This window comes from Pelodiscus sinensis, unplaced genomic scaffold, assembly GCF_049634645.1.
Source record: "Pelodiscus sinensis isolate JC-2024 unplaced genomic scaffold, ASM4963464v1 ctg86, whole genome shotgun sequence".
Classification (NCBI taxonomy): Eukaryota; Metazoa; Chordata; order Testudines; family Trionychidae; genus Pelodiscus; species Pelodiscus sinensis.
In genome coordinates, this window is record NW_027465973.1 from 241,136 (window position 1) to 260,945 (window position 19,810).

The 19,810-nt window shown below is 56.6% G+C and overlaps 1 protein-coding gene across 1 annotated transcript in view; it reads left to right on the top strand.

The window, feature by feature from the left end:
- The window catches only part of LOC142825579 (immunoglobulin superfamily member 1-like), a 32,883-nt gene extending 22,972 nt beyond the window's left edge, over positions 1-9,911 (top strand). The window contains 9 exon segments of the mRNA XM_075917464.1: positions 540-590; positions 2,117-2,407; positions 4,495-4,785; positions 5,225-5,416; positions 6,302-6,487; positions 6,945-6,972; positions 7,141-7,166; positions 7,471-7,508; positions 7,994-9,911. Coding sequence (XP_075773579.1) covers positions 540-590; positions 2,117-2,407; positions 4,495-4,785; positions 5,225-5,416; positions 6,302-6,487; positions 6,945-6,972; positions 7,141-7,166; positions 7,471-7,508; positions 7,994-8,158 — 1,268 coding nt within the window. The 3' untranslated portion in view covers positions 8,159-9,911.
- Positions 9,912-19,810: the final 9,899 nt, after the last annotated feature.

A 19,810-nucleotide genomic window follows, 5' to 3' on the forward strand; every position in this document is an offset into this window, starting at 1 on the left:
CCAGAGTATGAGACCCCACCTGGCTCATTACAGGGACGGGCACCATGGCGGGAGGATTCATCTGCATCCAAACCCCTCTCCCCAGGAAACACCGAGTCAGGCCCCCAGCGCCCCGCCGCTTGCTCAAAGGGCCCAAACGTGGGGCAGGAACCCGCCGGGTAGATCCCAAATCGCCCTCTGGCTCCCGCGGGGGCAGGGCTGGGGTGGCCCTGGGGAGCTGCAGGAGTCAGGGGCTGGAAATCTCCTTTCCCCTCCTGGGTCTCACCCTGGCTGGTCCCTGGGTTCAGGGCAGAGTCTTCCCTGCTCCCATGCTCTGCACAGGGGCATTGGGCACCAAGAAGTCACCTGTTCGGTAGCTGCCCCCGTCGTCCCGTTAAGTGGGGGCAGCACCCAGCTGGACACCGAAGCCGAAACAAATGCCGGGTCCTGGGGCGAGCGGCCCAGTTGCTGGCACCGTGTCAGCCCCTCCCCCGACCCCCTTCCGAGTGCGGGGCCCCGTCCCGCCCCCACCCCAGCCCACGTGTGTTTCAATCCCACAGAGGGAAGCCCCAAAAATGGGAACAAGCAGACGGATTCAAAGCAGAGAGCAGGTGAGCGGGAGAAATGGAGCAATTCACCCCGGGCACAGGGCTCCCGCTCAGACGCCCTCGGGGCCATTCGGGCCTTTGGAGGGGGCCGGTCCCTGCACAGAACCGACGGGCTCAGCTCTTCTGTCGGGGGGACGGACAGACCCTGGGGACGCCCGGCCGAGGGGCAGTGGGGATGTGGGGCCCAGGGAGCGCAGGGCGGTGGCCGGACGGGAGCACGTCTGGGGAGGGACGGACAGACGGACTCAGACCATGTCTGCGTGAGACCTGGGCCCCAAATGCCGAATCCCGTGTGGTTCCCGACCCCCCTGGGGAGCTCAGAGCCAGTCTGGGCTGGGGGAATTAGCGCCCGGGTGGGACCCAGCCCGTGGGGCAGCCAAGCTCCCCTGAGCTCTGTGGGGACGGGGGGCTCCTCCCCCGCAGTAGGGACACCGCGCCCAGACCGGCCCGCAGGGACTCAGGGGGGAGTGGCCCCCGGCTGGGCAGGGACCGTCCGTGTGTCCTGTGTCCGTACAGCACCGAGCACGCGGGGCAGCTGGCCCAGGACAGGGCTCCTGGCGACTGACACGAGTCGTTAGGGATTGTGGTTCCGGTTTCCATGGCGCCAGGCAGGGTCTGTGTCTGGCCGAGGGTCTGGCTGGGCCGATCCTCCCCGTCCTGAGATCCCGGGGGAGGAGCCGGAATGAATCCCTGGGTCCCGTCCTCTCCCCAGGGAAGCGGCTCAGCCCGAGGAGGATCCGCCAGTGTCAGGTGGGGGGCTCTCTGGGGAAGTAGCCACAGACACGAGGGCTCCAACTTTCTCACCCTCCCCCTGTCCAATCTCCATTCCCCCACAGACGCTGGTTCCGCTCCTGCAAGGGGAACCGGCCCGATTCTGTTGGAGTCAGAGAGCCCCCTGCATGGGGCACAGCTCAGAGTGTATCCCCCTGAGATAAGGGGGTGGGGGATGGAGATCCAGGGAGAAGGATCCCGTACATCCCGTCTGTCTCCCTCACTCTGCAGAGAGCCTGGGCGAGGGCTCAGAAGCAGGGATCCCCTCCGCAAGGGGCTGCACAGCAGGGCGTTGATCCTGCAACCTTCCAACCCAGAGAGACATGGAGTTAACACTTGAACCTGCCATTAACAGTGACACGTTCACTCTGGAACCTAGTGATTGATGGCCAGTGGAAAGATTCCCTCACCCCCCATTGAGGTCCTGCTGCCTCTGCTTTGGATTGGGCACCGCGGGGTGGGGGGGAAGCAGGTAATGTCCCAGAGTCCTGCACTGCCTGGCTGTGTCTGGCAGCAGCTGTGACGCCCCGGGGATGGGCCCCCAGCAGAGTAGACAGGCTGGGCAGAGGTGCCTGTGGGGAGCACAGAGGGGTTGCTGAGGGGCTCCGGGGACAGGTCAGCCATCAGGCACCCCAGAGCAGCAGGACACTGCCTGCCCTGAGAAGTCCAGCCCCGGGAACACCCCAGAGCCATGATACCTGAGAAACAGCCGTGGTTTGTGTCGCCCCCAGTTAATGCCGGTTTGTTTGTGCATCCAGAGGGGCCCAGCCCCAAACCCTCCATCTCCGCCAGCCCCGGGGGGGTGATCCCCGTGGGGACACACGTCACCATCCGGTGCTGGACTGAGCAGCGGGGCAGGAGGTTCCTGCTCTACAAGGACGGGGCTGAGAACTATCTGAACTACACAGACCCTGCCGGCTCTGAGGCTGAATTCAGGATCTTCATCAACAGCCGGGAACATGGTGGAAACTACACCTGTCGCTATAGCAACAGGGCAGGAGCAGCTGCCTACTCGGCACCCAGCGACCCCGTGCAGATCATGGTACTAGGTGAGGGGTTTGTGTCGTCCCCACTTAATGCCGGTTTGTTTGTGTATCCAGAGGGGCCCCCCCCAAACCCTCCATCTCCGCCAGCCCCGGGGGGGTGATTCAGGGGCGGAGCGCGGGGGGGAAACGTCACCTTTCGGTGCTGGGCTGAGCACCAGGCCGGGACGTTGCCCTCTCCAAGGATGGGGATGGGCCCTGTACAAATCACAAAGACCCTGCTGGCTCCGCGGCTGAATCCCCCACCCCCAGCGCCCGGCAGGACGACGGGGGCAGCTACGGAACCGGCGGCTTCTCAGCGCCCAGCGCCCCAGTGCAGAGCATGGGAGCAGGGAAGGCTCTGCCCTGAACCCAGGGACCAGCCGGGGGGGGGGGCAGAGCTGAATTCACCCCCCACCCAGCCGGACACTGAAGCCGAAACAAACGCCGGGTCCTGGGGCGAGCGGCCCAGTCGCTGGCACCGTGTCAGCCCCTCCCCCGGGGCCAGGTGCTCGGTTCCCCCCTCCTCCAATGCTCGTTTCATTCCGCACCCGGTTCCCCCCATGACGGCGCCGCAGGGAGCAGGTGAGCGGGAGAAATGGAGCAATTCACCCCCGGGCACAGGGCTCCCGCTCAGACGCCCTCGGGGCCATTCGGGCCTTTGGAGGGGGCCGGTCCCTGCACAGAACCGACGGGCTCAGCTCTTCTGTCGGGGGGGACGGACAGACCCTGGGGACACCCGGCCGAGGGGCAGTGGGGATGTGGGGCCCAGGGAGCGCAGGGCGGTGGCCGGACGGGAGCACGTCTGGGGAGGGACGGACAGACGGACTCAGACCGTGTCTGCGTGAGACCTGGGCCCCAAATGCCGAATCCTGTCTGGTTCCCGACCCCCCAGGGGAGCTCAGAGCCAGTCTGGGCTGGGGGAATTAGCGCCCGGGTGGGACCCAGCCCGTGGGGCAGCCAAGCTCCCCTGAGCTCTGTGGGGACGGGGGGCTCCTCCCCCGCAGTAGGGACACCGCGCCCAGACCGGCCCGCAGGGACTCAGGGGGGAGTGGCCCCCGGCTGGGCAGGGACCGTCCGTGTGTCCTGTGTCCGTACAGCACCGAGCACGCGGGGCAGCTGGCCCAGGACAGGGCTCCTGGCGACTGACACGAGTCGTTAGGGATTGTGGTTCCGGTTTCCATGGCGCCAGGCAGGGTCTGTGTCTGGCCGAGGGTCTGGCTGGGCCGATCCTCCCCGTCCTGAGATCCCGGGGGAGGAGCCGGCCCTGATCCCCGGGTCCCGTCCTCTCCCAGGGAAGCGGCTCAGCCCCAGGAGGAGCCGCCAGTGTCAGATGGGGGGGGAGTCTCTGGGGGAGTAACCACAGACACGAGGGCTCCAGCTTCCTCCCCCTCCCCCTGTCCAATCTCCATTCCCCCACAGACGCTGGTTCCGCTCCTGCAAGGGGAACCGGCCCGATTCTGTTGGAGTCAGAGAGCCCCCAGCATGGGGCACAGCTCAGAGTGTATCCCCCTGAGATAAGGGGGAGGGGGATGGAGATCCAGGGAGAAGGATCCCGTACATCCCGTCTGTCTCCCTCACTCTGCAGAGAGCCTGGGCGAGGGCTCAGAAGCAGGGATCCCCTCCGCAAGGGGCTGCACAGCAGGGCATTGATCCTGCAACCTTCCAACCCAGAGAGACATGGAGTTAACACTTGAACCTGCCATTAACAGTGACACGTTCACTCTGGAATCTAGTGATTGATGGGCAGTGGAAAAATTCTCTCACTCCCCACTGAGGTCCTTCTGCCTCTGGTTTAGCTTGGGCACCGCGGGGTGGGGGGGAAGCAGGTAACGTCCCAGAGTCCTGCACGGCCTGGCTGTGCCTGGCAGCAGCTGTGTCGCCCCGGGGATGGGGCCCCAGCATAGTAGACAGGCCAGGCAGAGGTGCCTGTGGGGAGCACAGAGGGGTTGCTGGGGGGCTCCAGGGACAGGTTACCCATCCGGCACCCCAGAACAGCAGGACACTGCCTGCCCTGAGAAGTCCAGCCCTGGGAAGACCCCAGAGCCATGATACCTGAGAAACAGCCGTGGTTTGTGTCGCCCCCATTAATGCCGGTTTGTTTGTGTATCCAGAGGGGCCCCTCCCCAAACCCTCCATCTCCGCCAGCCCCGGGGGGGTGATCCCCGTGGGGGGAAACGTCACCATCCGGTGCTGCACTGAACAGCTGGGCATGAGGTTCCTGCTCTACAAGGACGGGAATGGGACCTATCTGAACTACACAGACCCTGCCGGCTCTGAGGCTGAATTCACCATCGCCAGCGCCAGGCGGGAACATGGTGGAAACTACACCTGTCGCTATAGCAACAGGACAGGAGCACCTCCCTACTCAGAGTTCAGCGACCCCGTGCAGATCATGGTACAAGGTGAGGGGTTTGTGTCATCCCCACTTAATGCTCGTTTGTTTGTGTATCTGGAGGGCCCCCCCCAAAGCCTCCATCTCCACCAGCCCCGGGGGGGGGGGGGTGATCCCCGTGGGGGGAACGTCACCATCCAGTGCTGGCCCAGGACAGGGCTCCTGGCGATTGACACGAGTCGTTAGGGATTGTGGTTCCGGTTTCCACGGCGCCAGGCAGGGTCTGTGTCTGGCCGAGGGTCTGGCTGGGCCGATCCTCCCCGTCCTGAGATCCCGGGGGGAGGAGCCGGAACGAATCCCCGGGTCCCGTCCTCTCCCCAGGAAAGCGGCTCAGCCCAGGGAGGAGCCGCCAGTGTCAGATGGGGGGGGGGGGGGGGGGGGTCTCTGGGTAAGTAGCCACAGACACGAGGGCTCCAGCTTTCTCACCCCACCCCCCCATTCCCCCACAGACGCTGGTTCTACTTCTGCAGAGGGAACCAACCGGACTCAACAGGAAACTCCCTCAACCCCTTCCCCCTCCGCAACAGATGCTGGTTCTACTCCCACCAGCGGAACCAGCACAACTCAGCGGGAAACTCCCTCAACCCCTTCCCCCTCCGCAACAGATGCTGGTTCTACTCCCACCAGGGGGCCTATCTCAGGTACTGGGGTGGGGGCAGGAAATCCCTCTGGCACATGTAGAAACAGGTTCATGCTGGACATTGAACTGCTCCTGGGGGAGCCATGAACAGCTGTTGGGTGGGACGGGGGCAGATCCCCCCCAGCGGATGCCCCGTCTGGGCTGAGAACCACCCAGACTCATTTCCTATGCCCGATGGGGAATGTTACTGGAGAGGTGCTGGGCAGGTCCCAAGAGAGGTTTCCCATCACAGCCTCTACCCGGAAGCCCCCCAGACTAGGGTGCTGAGCTGCAAATGGGGCACACACAGACACCCGTGTGGGGCACAGCTCAGAGCGAATGCCCATGATACAAGGGGGCAGGGGATGAGGACTCGGGTATAATGGTCCCGTGTATCCCGTCTGTCTGCCTGACTTTGCAGAGAGCCTGGGGGATGGGCTCAGAAGCAGGGGTCCCCTCCACAGGGGGTTGCCCATCATGGTGTTAGCCCTGCGACCTTCCAGCCCAGAGAGACATGGAGTTAACAGATGAACCTGCCATTCACAGCTACACGTTCACTCTGGAACCTAGTGATGGTCAGCGGACAACAGCGCGGTTATGTCTTCCACTACTGATCCCTTCAGCAGGGCACGGTTCTCCCAACAATCTCAAAGGCTCTTCCCAGCCAAAATCCCTTCCCCATTGCTATCCTCCCTCCCCAGTGATCCTTGTGCTGAATTCCCAGGACAGGGAAGGAGTCCAGGGGTCTGGGTTGTGGGATCTGGGCCCAGCTGGCTTCACAGAGCATCTGCGGTACATTCCCCCTCCCATCCCACCTTTTCCCCTCTAGGACAGCCCCCTGCCATTGGCAGTGAATGTCCCAACCACTCCTACCCAGAATCCCCTCTGCTCCTTCCCCCTGCACCAGCCCCATTGCTTGAGGGGGCGGGGATGGGGCAGCAGGTAACGAACCAGCCGCTCAAGGCCTCCTGCTGCTTCCCAGATGGATCGGGATCAGATCTGAGCGGCGCCATCGTCGCTGGGGTGATCGTGGGGGCTGCTGGCCTTCTCCTCCTCCTCCTGGGCTTCCTCTGCCACAGACGCACCCGAGCCCGTGAGTGCCCCAGCGAGGGAAGGGTTAAACCTGCTGCTAAGCAGGGCTGGAAGGGGCAGGGCTTGGAGGGGAGACAGGCCAGGAACCCGGGGTGGGGCAGGGGATTCAGCAGGGGGCGCTGTCCCCTGGCTCTCAGCGCTGGTCCCATGCCCCCCGGGCAGGACTAGGGGGTGCTGTGCTGCACAGTGTGGGGCAGGGGGCTCTGTAGAGTGGGCGAGGTGTCTGTGGGAGGGGCTGAGGGGGTCGGTATGGGGCACAGGGGGTTTGTAGGGGGCGCTATGCAGTATGGGGCAGGGCTCAGACTGTCTCTCAGCAGCGAGAGGGATGGGGGCTCCCCTGACAGAGTGTGTGTTGGGGGGGCGGGGTCCTATCCCAGCTGCTCTGTGGGGCGGAGGGGCAGGGCTGGCCCAGGGGACCCAAGTCGACTCGTGGACAATTCTGCTTTGTGTCTCTGCAGGAGAGGGACCAGCATCGAGGCAGAGCAGGTGAGACCCCAGTTCTGCCCCCCCCCCCCATCTATCTGCCTCAGGACTCCTGGCTTCTCTTCCTGGCTCTGGGAGGAGTGGGGCCTAGTGGTTAGAGCCGGGAGGTTGGGGCTGGGAGCCAGGGCTCCTGGGCTCTGATACAGTCTCTCTCTCGCTCTCTTCCTACAGGGAATCTGAGGCTGCAACTACAGTGTGTAAGTTCGACAAGAGGGGGCGTCTATGGGGCAGAGGGGGGAATGGGAGGGAAGGGGAGGGGCAGGGTGTCCACTGTGGGGAATGTTGATGTGGGATGCAGCCCTGGCTCGTTCTGCATGTTTGAGGGTGACCCTGCTCTGCTTCGTGCCTCAGTTTCCCCATGGGGCTAGTGACCCTGCCCCTCCCTGGGTGTGCTGGGGGAGGCAGACCAGTTTGTGAAGGGCTCACATCGGGGCTGCGGGGCTGGGCCCAGGGCCTGATGTGGGCCCAGCCCCTCACCAGGGGGGTGTCTCTGTTCCACAGATGCACTCGCAGGCCTTGGGAAGCAGCAGGATGTCCCGGTAAGTGCCCCCCCTCACAAGACCCTCCCCTTGTGCGTTCCCCCCACATGCCAACGCACCCTGCACTCCCACCCCCCATCTGGGCCTGAGCAGGTCCCACTAGGGCCATGCTGACACCTTCCCCACAGCCCCTCCTGGGCTGCTAGAGCCCCACGGACAGACACCGACACTGCTGATCCCTCCCCTGATATTGGGGAAGAGAGGAGGGGGCTACAGACACAGAACAGCGAGTCAGAGCCTGGCCCTGCCCCCCACACTCAACCTGAGCCCCTCAAAGCTCCCCCCAAAGCTTTGTGTGTCTGAGCTTTGCAGGGGCCAGAGGGACTGTGTGGGGGCAGGTGCCAAGGGGGGGAGGGGCGTTCCCTGATCTCTGCTGTGGGGCTCTGGGTGTCTGGGCCGGGTGTGTGTGTGTGTGTGTGTGTGTGTGTGCGCGCGCGTGTGCTGCTGTTGGCACACACAATGACTCTCTCCCCTCCTTCTCCCAGAAGCCCGACCCCGGCGCCGAGGGACTCACCTACACCGAGCTAGATCGCCAGGCGCTGCAGGCCAAGCAGGAGGTCCCGAAGCAAGACGCCCAGGTCCCTGCCCCCGAGCCCGTCCTGTACGCCACCGTCAGCAGGAGTCAGGGGGCCCCGCAGCCACCCCCGTAGCCTGAGCCTGGGGGAGTCACTGAGATGACGGGGCAGGGAGCGCGGCCCCCAGAGAGTGACGCAGTAACCCCCCCCCCCAGGAGAACAGGCTCAGCTTACGGTCTCCTCATAACCCCCCTGAAGCTGGTGCCACCCCACCCGGCCGCACAGACCCACACCCTCGCCCTTGGACACATGCTTCAGCTTCCATCCTATGGACACACGCTCTGATCTCAACCCCGCCCTCCCCCATGGGCACTCGCCCTGGTCTCAGATCCCCCCCACGGGCACACGCCCTGGCTGTCTGCAATACCCACCGATGAAGAGGATGGTGAGAGGAGATCCCAAAATGGGGCAGTGAGGGGCGCCACCAGCACCCTGGGTCCCAGCCCCACCCACCCCAGATAAGGAACTGAGCTGGTGTTTTCAGCCACAGGAAGCCGACCCTATTTCATCTCTTCCTGCCTCCATCCCGCCTTGTCGCTAATCTACTGGCAAAATCTCGTGTCGTCAAAGTCATCAGAGGTCTCTGCAAAACCGAGGAAAGCCTGAAACTGTCAGCCTGGCCCAGGGCCTTGCAGCTGCAGCTTGGCCTTGTCTCGGTGGAGAGGGAGGGGGGTCTCCTTTGTCCTGGGGAGGCGCACCAGACTGGGGGCTAAGAGACCACTGGTCAGATATTCAGGCTTTGACTGACCATTATTTCCATGAGGATTTTCCTTCTTTCCTTCCTTGATTCAAGCGGCTGGTGACTCATGTGAATACAATGTATCTGTGATCATGCAGTTAAGTGAAGGTGTTGTGAGGCATGTTAGTGAGGGGCAGAGTTAAGGGTGTTTGGGAAACAGGAAGTGGGATTTCCTAATTTGGAGGGTTTCAGCTGCCCGTGTGCAGCACGAGCCTTGGCCCAATGCAATAAGGAACTCCTGGGTTTGCAGCCCCTTGTGCCGCAGCTGAGTGGGGATGGCGACTTTATCATGTAATGCCTGGTTCTAAGGGTCTTTTCTCAGCCTGGGAATTAAATCAGGCAGGTCCAAAAGAAAAGGGGAGCAGGAGACATTCCATCCTGTGCCCCCATTGGGTCTCTAGCTGGGAGAGACCCAGACACCATCCCATGCCCCCCACAGAGGCCCTCCCCCCCACAGAGGCCCTCCCCCCGCCCAAGCTGCCAATGAGTGTGTGGCCCCTTGAGAGGGGAGTTTGTGCAGCCACTGGCTAGTGGGCAGAAGGAAGCTGAGGGCCAGGCAGGTTTGACTTTGTCATAATCCAGAGTGCTGGCTTGGTGGCTAAGGGGTTAATCCTCCCTAGCCAGGTGAGTGGTTGGCCAGTAGAGATGCAGGTAGGAATTTCAAACTGGGACAAAGGAATTTTTAGTTTTCCCTCCTTTGGCTCTGGGAAGCTGTTTGTCTAGATACTGAAGGAGACAGACGACATGTCTCTCTCTCCAAAAGACTCTTCACCATCTGTAAGTAGGGCAAAGTCCAGGTAAATCCATCAGGTTTTCTTGTTTTCTGGTTTGGGAATTTGGATCTGATGTCTGTGCTGTTAGAAATTATTGTTTTCCTCCCTTCTGTAACTAAGTCCTGAGCCCATGGGAATCCCCCGTGTGTTTATTAATTTGTGACTCTGGCCATCCAGTCACCTTAGTTATGCTTACAATGGTTGGATTGTTTTGGTAATAAAATTTCTTTCTTTTTTCTTAACCCGGTTTGGGTTCATTTCTGTGTCCTGGAAAATCTGTCTGTGGGTGTCTGCAGGCCTCTGACTAGGGGGAACCTACCATGGACTGCAGTTAGTATTTTCTCTTTTCTTTCTCAAGCTCTTCGGGGAAAAGAGCTTGGGGTGTCCTGGGGTTGGTTTCAAGTGTCCACTCCAGTTTGTGGGTTCAAAAGCACTTGATGGTGGCAGTGGATTTTTTCCCCAATATCTAGGTTTTTAGGACTTTGGGGGGAAGTGTTATACCAGAGCCTGGAGAGATCAGGTTTGGGGGTACTTTTGCAGCCCCCACTTCTGCATTCATTGTGCCAGAGTGGGGATTAGCCTTGGCAGACTCTGATCCCGATTCTGGCAGGGGAGTGGGGACTAATGGTTAGGGGAGGGGTTGAGAGCCAGGCCTCCCATGTAACAGCTAAGAACTGAGCCCCTTCTGTGTAGGCCCAGCAGCTCTTAGCCCTGCCAGGCCCTTAAGCCTCCTCCAGCAACACACAGGCAAGGCCCCCCAACTGCAGAACAATACAGACACTGAGAGCAGCTCTGGGCAGGCTCCTGGCCCAACCCAGATGCCCCCTTACTCGGGGACTGTGACAACGTGTCGGGGATTCCCCGTCTCCTGCACCCCCGTAGTGGCACGAACAGACTCCGCCTGCCAGTAGAATAGAGGGAGTTTATTGCTTCTCCAAGATGCAGCACAGATGCAATCTGGTTACAGGAACTGGGGCTAGGAGGCTTCGGGGCCCCCTCCTCTTGAGATGGGGGTGGCTGGGCCCTACAATCCCAGCCCCCTCCCTGTCCCCTTCTCCCCTGCTTCCCGGACAGAAACTGCCTCTCTTCCAGCCCTCCCCCCAGACAGGGGCTGGTCTCCGCCTTCCTCCCTTTGTCTCTCGCCCTGGGGGGCAACCTGGTTGTGAGACCCTTGGCTAGTGACTCATCCGCTGTCCTGATGGGCCGTGCTGCAAACAGCCGCCAGTGGAGGTCACCCACTGCCCAAGCCCAGCAACCAGCAAGGCACCCCCATAGCACACTGGTTAGAGAGCAGACAGCCCCCCCCACTACCGCACTGGGACAAACCCAGTTTGCCTCCTCATAGGCCCACAGGTCGCACCCACACTTGGCCTGTCAGCCCCCAAGGGAACCCACTTCAGGATGACAGTCCCTTCTTGGGGGGCCCCTCCAGCGTGACAGCCCCTTCCTGGGGGGCCAATCTCAAGGCGTGGGTCCCTCTGCCTTCTGGGGCCATCCCTCCATGAGACCTCAGCCTGTCTCTGCCGTGGGCCCCTCAGGGAGCCCCCTCGCTCTGGACCCCCAGAGCCCCACTCCCAGAGGGGTGGGCGCAGCCCTGTTCCCCAGCCCAGAGCGAGTCCCAGCCAGCGCCGGGCAGGCAGGTCTATGAATAGGGACGGCAGCGTATAGATGTTTAAACGATTACCTGGGCTTATTGGTTAATCCAAATGACTACACGAAGCTCCCCTCCCCCTCCGCTGCCTCTGTATCAGAGGCAGCAAGAGGTGGCCACTCCTGAAAGAAGCTGGCAGGCACGGTAATGGCTCCATGGCGCCATGTGCTGCCCCTCCTCTACCGGCACTGAGCCCACAGCATCTACTGGCCTCGGTTCCCCGTTACTGATCAGTGGGAGCTGCAGAAGCAGGGTCGGCATGTGGAGTCCCCCTGCTCTGCCTCCCTCAGGTGCTGCAGGGACATGCCGGCCACCTCCACCAGCAGCAATCGCCACGGGGCTGGTGACTCCAGCAACGGCAGGTGCGGCAGTTTAGAACTCACAGCCCAAAGAATGACACTGAAGCGCTAGAGAAACGAAAACGATGACACGCACGGAGCTGTCCCAAACCGAAAGGAACCCACTTTGCAAGCAGGAAAAGTAACAACCCCCCCACGTGTGTGTTGGGTGGGGAGAGGAGAGGGAAGGACAGGGGGTGCGTGAGAGAGGGACGGACACACACACGGTGTGAGATTTGCGTTGCCACGCTCCCTCCATCCCTTTCTCTCTGCGTGGAGATGGGATATAGAAATGGGGGAGAGGTGGGACACCCTGACATCAGCACCCTCTCTTCCCCTCCCCCCCCACACAGCAAGCAGGAGGCTCTGGGGGGCAGCTCCAAGGCAGAGGGCAGGCGCAGCAGGACCGTGGGCGGAGGAGCAGCAGAAGTGCCGGCGCTTGAGAGCTTCCCACCCAAACCAATCAGGATCCCCTGGCCGAGGCTCCAAGATCGACTGGTAGATCCCGATCGACTGGTCAGTGACCACTGGTCTGATCGAACAGTCAACTTATCGCGGTACATCGGCGTGAGCTAAATTGAGCGCTGCACTCACTCCCCGCTGTCGACAGATCTCCTGGGCGACAGAAAATCTAGCGCCTATTCGATTAGGGAAGTAATTGACTTTTAGCAACCCCCCTCTGTCAACCACTGGCCTCCCACTGGCCAGACCCGGCCGTGCTGCCCGAGCAGGGTCTGCTCCAGTTCTGTGCTGCTCCCTGTAACAACAAACTCCCTTCTCCTCCCCTTGTTAAGCCAGTAACACCCACGGACACTAAGTGTCCCTCCCCTCATATGTAGCCCCTCTGAATCCTCCCTCCCCATTTGGTCACGTCAGCCCCTGTGGTCTCCTGGTTCCCAGTCTCCAGCACCTTTCCCCAGGCTGCCCAGCACTGGGAGGGTGACCTGGCCCCGTCCCCGCGGAGACACAGACGCGCTTGGCCAGGCCGAGGGTCCCAGAATTTCTGGGGCTGGGCAGGGATCTCTGCTCACAGCGAGCGCCCTGGGTTGCACCTGCCGATTAGGGACGAGACAAGACAGGCACAGGAAGAGATGAGACATCGACACCTTCCTGTCACTGCAGCCAGCACCCGAGCTCCGTATTAGGGGCTCAGTGGCAGCGTAGAGGGACTCCTCATGGCATCTGCTCTCACCGTCCTCCTCCTCGGTGAGTATCGGAGACAGCTAGAGTGTGGGCCCATGTGCCGGGAGCGGAGGTGCGGGGATCTGAGACCAGGGCATTGGACCACGGAGGGGAGCTGAGGCAGGTGCCTCTGACAGGGGGGAGTCACAAAAGGACCCTTGTGGGGGTGCTTCCCGGGGTACTGACAAAGCCACTGACAGGCTTCTCCTTGCTGTGTGGGGCTCCCCACCACCCTGCCCTGCTGGGCCAGATCTCCTGGCCTCCCCCAGCCAAGGTGCAGAGCTGAGATCACACACCGCCCTGCCCCGCTCCGGAGCAGAATCTTTTCAGGTGTGAGGGAAATGCAGTTTCGGGCCCAGTACCCATGAAACCTAGACCCCGAGTGGGATCAGGACCCCAAATAAATCATCCAGCCAAATTTCAAAATAAGTTATTTTGAAATAGATTTGAAACAAGATATGTAATTTGCATAGTGCAGATCGAGTATCGTATTTCGAGTTTAGGGTGCTGTGAAGACGCACCCTTAGAGACAAATAAATATGTATTTACTAGCAAACAAGGCCTGTCCATGGCCAGGCCAAGTCATTTTGCGTAGATTACAGTTATAGGAAAGTTCTAGATATACATAATAGAATTTTTTATTAATGTGCTTGCAAAAGGGAGGGTGAAGAAGAGTTTTACATTTGCAGGATTTCACCTGCCAACATTATTCATTTTATTGAATAATTCCCATACCTAGAACATTTGAATCGGAAACTCCTACAGGTTCCATTACTCTTTTCCGTAACTCATTGGAATAATTTTGTGGTTTGGAACAGTAAACATTTTCTTTGCACTAAACTGACAGTTGAAGAGGCGACTTGATTTTAATTTTGTTAGCAACTATTTCTTACGACCTCTGCTCATAATGGTCATGACTTTTTTTCCAATGAAACCCACAAATAATTATTTAAACCTTTCACCCAGCATATTTTGGTGTAAAAATTAGCGCATTCAGCTAATTTAAGTTGAAGGATTGCTTATGCAAAATTGGATATCTGGGTAATCGCGATGTGTGACTTTATTTTGCACAAAGAAATCCGCAAACAAGCAAACTCTTCAAAATCTAAAAGTAGATTGTTTCATCAGTTTTCACAGGCAAAACCCACTTCCTCAGATGGGCCTCTAAAGGAAGTGGGTTTTGCCCACAAACACTCACGAAGCTATGCATATTTTTGTTAGTCTCTAAGGATGCGTCTACATAGCACCCTTATCTTGAAATAACTCGCTATCCCGAAATTCCCCTTAACCCTCATGGAATGAGGGCATGTTGGAATAAGCGGCCCATTATTTCAAAAGCTATTTTGAACTCTGCTTCAATAGAGGTGGAATAGCTATTTCGGGGTTCTTCTGGTGTTCCAAAATAGCACCATAGTTTAGACCACTATTTCTTAAACTTTTTAAGACTGAGGAACACCGAACAATATTTTTTTTATGAAGAACACTACAGATTTTTGGTTGAGCAAAAAAAAGGTCGGGGGGGGAAAAAGGGTCGGGGGGAAAGGAAAAAAAAAGTTTGCCTGTGCCTTTAAGGGCAGCCATTTTGAATTCTGTTCTCTGCGGAACCGGGGTGCCGTGGAACACAGTTTAAGAAACACTGGTGTAGCCATACCCTAAGGTGCTACAGGACTACTCACTGTTTTTAAAGTTGCAGACTAACACTAGTCAAAGCTTTTAAAGTTTTTAAAGTTGCAGACTAACGTTAACACTTAGGGTACGTCTACACTAGCTCATTAGTTCGAGCTAGGTATTGTAATGAGGGCAAGCGGAGTTGCAAATGAAGCCCGGGATTTAAATATCCCAGGCTTCATTTGCATGTTCCCGGGTACCGCCATTTTTAAATCTCCCTTAGTCCGAACTCCGTGCCCACGGCTACACACATCACGGAGTAGGTAGTTCGAATTAAAGATCCTAATTCGAACTACCGTTACTCCTCATTCCATTTAAATCCCGGGCTTCATTTGCAACTTCGCTTGCTCTAATTACCCTACCTACCTTGAACGAACGAGCTCTAACAGAGGCCACCCCTCTGAGACTAGAAAACGCCTGGCTAGTTCTAACACATGAAAGTTTCTTACAAACTTACACTCAAACTGTTCTTATTGCAGCCAAAGCTCCAAGCCAGGGAAAATCTTTTCCCCGTGGGGTCTCTGGTTTGTACTCTCAGGAGTGTCCTGCCAGCCAAAGACAAAAAGCCTATACACTTTGCACCCTATAGATTTCCTACGGGGCAGGAATTCTTTGTTTCTATGTTCCAGCCTTCCATGGAAAATGACCTGGTCAGACCCTATCCATCTGGGTGGTCACATGCCTAGGGAGGTTGTAGAATCCCCATCTCTGGAGATATTTAAGAGTAGGTTAGATAAATGTCTATCAGGGATGGTCTAGACAGTACTGGGTCCTGCCATGGGTACAGGGGGCTGGACTCGATGACCTCTCAAGGTCCCTTCCAGTCCTAGTATTCTATGATTCTATTCTATGATTCTATGTCTTCGTAAGACCAACCACTGCTTAGACTTAGAGGACAACAGAGGCTGTTCAGGGGTGGTCACCCAGACATGGAGGGAAACACCCTTGCTGGCTTCTGTTTGCACATTCCAAGCCCTACGCCGGTCCCTAGTCCCTATTCCTCAGTTTAGCCACAAGAGTGATACATGCACCAACATAAGAAAGGCAGGTCCAGCAGAAGGGGACCTGACAATCAATAGGCAACATGAGGTGTTTTGTCCAAAGCATTCTCGAATTAGGCAGATTTGTTTCCGTAAGACAATGTCATACAGCATCGGGGGAGGGGGTCCATCACAGTATTCATGGGGGAAGGGTGTAGAACTGAGATCGGTGGGCTCCACTTGCTCTGTACTTTTTAAAGTACATCAGAAGCAGGAAGCCTGTTAAACAACCAGTGGGGCCCCTGGACGATCGAGATACAAAAGGAGCACTTAAAGACGATAATGTCATTGCGGAGAATCTAAATTAATACTTTGCTTCGGTCTTCACGGCTGAGAATGTTAGGGAGATTCCCAAACCTGACCCGTCTTTTGTAGGTGACAAATCTGAGGACTTGTCACAGAGTGAAGTGTCATTAGAAGAGATTTTGGAATTAATTGATAAACTTAACAGTAACAAGTCACAGGGACCAGCTGGCATTCACCCAAGAGTTCTGAAAGAACTCAAATATGAAATTGCGGAACTATGAACTATGGTTTGTAACCGATCCTTTCAATCAGCTTCTGTACCCAATGACTGGAAGATAGCTAATGTAACGGCAATATTTAAAAAGGGCTCTAGAGGCGATCCCGGCAATTACAGACTAGTAAGTCTGACGTCAGTACCGGGCAAATTAATTGAAATAATAGTAAAGAATAAAATTGTCAGACACACAAAGAAGAACATAATTTGTTGGGCAAAAGTCAACCTGGTTTCTGTAAAGGAAAATCATCTTACTAATCTATTAGAGTTCTCTGAAGGAGTCAAAAAACATGTGGACAAGGGGGATCCAGTAGATATAGTGTACTTAGATTTCCAGAAAGCCTTTGACAAGGTCCCTCACCAAAGGCTCTTATGTAAATTAAGTTGTCATGGGATAAGAGGGAAGATCCTTGCATGGATTGAGAACTGGTTAAAAGACAGGAAACAAAGGGTAGGAATAAATGGTAAATTTTCAGAATGGAGAGGGGTAACTAGTGGTGTTCCCCAAGGGTCAGTCCTAGGACCAATCCTGTTCAACTTATTCATAAATGATCTGGAGAAAGGGGTAAACAGTGAGGTGGCAAAGTTTGCAGACTATACTAAACCGCTCAAGGTAGTAAAGACCAAAGCAGACTGTGGAGAACTTCAAAAAGATCTCACCAAACTAAGGGACTGAGCAACAAAATGGCAAATGCAATTTAATGTGGATAAATGTAAAGTAATGCACATTGGAAAAAATAACCCCAACTATACATATAATATGATGGGAGCTAATTTAGCTACAACTAATCAGGAAAGAGATCTTGAAGTTATCGTGGATAGTTCTCTGAAGACATCCATGCAGCGTGCAGCAGCAGTCAAAAAAGCAAACAGGATGTTAGGAATCATTAAAAAAGGGATAGAGAATAAGATGGAGAATATGTTATTGCCCTTATATAAATCCATGGTACGCCCACAACTTGAATACTGCATACAGATGTGGTCTCCTCATCTCAAAAAAGATATATTGGCATTAGGGAAGGTTCAGAGAAGGGCAACTAAAATGATGAGGGGTTTGGAACAGATCTTATATGAGGAGAGATTAAAGAAACTGGGAGTTTTCAGTTTGGAAAAGAGGAGACTAAGGGGGGAAAGGGTAGAGGTCTATACAATCATGAGTGGTGTGGAGAAAGTGAATAAGGAAAAGTTTTTTACTTGTTCCCATAATATAAGAACTAGGGGTCATCAAATGAAACTAATGGGCAGCAGGTTTAAAGCAAAGAAAAGGAAGTTCTTCTTCACACAGTGCATAGTCACCTGTGGAACTCCTTGCCTGAGGAGGTTGTGAAGACCAGGACTATAACAGGGTTTAAAAGAGAAATAGATAAACTCATGGAGGTTAGATCCATAAATGGCTATTAGCCAGTATGAGTAAGGAAAGGTGTCCCCAACCTCTGTTTGTCAGAGGGTGGAGATGGATGGCAGGAGAGAGATCGCTTGATCATTACCTGTTCGATTCACTCTCCCTGGGACACCTGGTACTGGCTGCTGTCGGCAGACAGGGTACTGGGTTGAATGGACCTTTGGTCTGACACAGTATGGCCGTTCTTATGTTCTTTTGGGCTCTGGCCCCTAACAACCTGTCTCCTCTCCAGGCTGCTGGCTGGCCAGGCGGAGCGGGGCGCGGGGACGTGAGTATCTGTGGGGAATGGGGCAGCGGGGGAATTTCTGTATGAATGACGAGGGACATGGGGGGTGGAGTGAGGGATGCAGACCACCTCAGGGATGATCCTGCCAGACCTGGGCTGCCTCCCACAATCAGAGGCTGAGACCTTGCCCCACTCATTGCAGGGATGGGCACCACAGTGGGTGGAAACATGGAGTCAGGCCACCCCGCAGTGCCCCCCAACTCTGCCCGGGGAGCTGGCAGCAGTCCAGGGAGCGGTTCCGGCAGAGCCGGGCGGGGAGAAGGGCAACGCAGACGGAGGGTCGTGTGGCTCCGTTGTTCTCAGCCTCGGCTGGCGGCGCCTGTGGGTCCCTGCTTGGCTCCTGTGTCCGGCTCCGCCCGGCCCGGTGCCCTGAACGCCCCCTGGACAGCCTGGGCCACGTCCCGCCACAAAAGGGCTGCCAGCACCGGACAGGAGCCGAGCTGAATCCCCCGCCCCTGAGAGCGGCTGGGGGGAGCAGAGCCAGCGTGTGAGTGCGGGGAAACATCACCATCCAGTGCTGGACTGAGCAGCTGGGCGTGAGGTTCCTGCTCTACAAGGACGAGGCTGAGAACTATCCGACCTACACAGACCCTGCCGGCCCTGCAACCGAATTCCCCATCCCCAGTACCTGGTGGGAAGAAAGCTACATGTATGATACCTCCGATGAATCAGTCAGCAGTCCAGGGAGCCGGTCTGCTTACCTCGGTTCCTGGAAAAATCATGGAAGGGATCCTAAAGGAATCCATTTTGAGACACTTGGATGAGAGGAAAGTGATCAGGAATAGTCAGCATGGATTCACCAAGGGCAAGTCGTGCTTGACCAATCTGATTAGCTTCTATGATGAGGTGACTGGCTCTGTGGACATGGGAAAGTCAGTGGATGTGATATACCTTGACTTTAGCAAGGCTTTTGATACGGTCTCCCACGCTATTCTTGCCAGCAAGTTAAGGGAATGTGGATTGGATAAACGGACGGTAAGATGGATAGAAAGCTGGCTAGAAGGCCGGGCCCAGCGGGTAGTGATCAATGGCTCAACGTCAGGATGGCGGTCAGTTTCTAGCGGAGTGCCCCAAGGTTCGGTTCTAGGACCGGTTTTGTTCAATATCTTTATTAATGATCTAGATGAGGGGATGGATTGCACCCTCAGCAAGTTTGCAGATGACACTAAGCTGGGGGGAGAGGTAGATACGCTTAAGGGCAGAGATAGGGTCCAGAGTGACTTAGACAAATTGGAGGATTGGGCCACTAGAAATCTCATGAGATTCAACAAAGACAAGTGTAGAGTCCTGCACTTGGGACGGAAGAATCCCAAGCATAGTTACAGGCTGGGGACCAACCGGTTAAGTAGTAGTTCTGCAGAAAAGGACCTGGGGGTTACAGTGGATGAGAAGCTGGATATGAGTCAACAGTGGGCCCTTGTAGCCAAGAAGGCTAATGGCATATTAGATTGCATTAAGAGGAGCATTGCCAGCAGATCCAGAGATGTCATTATTCCCCTTTATTCGGCTTTGGTGAGGCCACATCTGGAGTATTGTGTCCAGTTCTGGGCCCCCCACTACAAAAAGGATGCGGAAGCATTGGAGAGGGTCCAGCGGAGGGCAACCAAAATGATTAGGGGTCTGGAGCATATGACCTACGAGGAGAGGCTGAGGGACTTGGGTCTGTTTAGTCTGCAGAAGCGAAGAGTGAGGGGGGACTTGATAGCAGCCTTCAACTTCCTGAAGGGAGGTTCCAAAGAGGATGGAGAGAGGCTGTTCTCAGTAGTGACAGATGGCAGAACAAGGAGCAATGGTCTCAAGTTGTGGTGGGAGAGGTCCAGATTGGATATTAGGAAAAACTATTTTACTAGGAGGGTAGTGAAGCATTGGAATGGGTTACCTAGGGAAGTAGTGGAGTCTCCATCCCTAGAGGTGTTTAAGTCTCGGCTTGACAAAGCCCTGGCCGGGTTGATTTAGATGAGATTGGTCCTGCCTAGAGCGGGGGGCTGGACTTGACGACCTTCTGAGGTCTCTTCCAGTTCTATGATTCTATGATAAGGGGATGGTTGGATGAAATAACATGATCTTGGTAACTAATTGACCATTCATTATCAGTTGGAAATAGGTCAATGGAGGGATGATAGGAGTT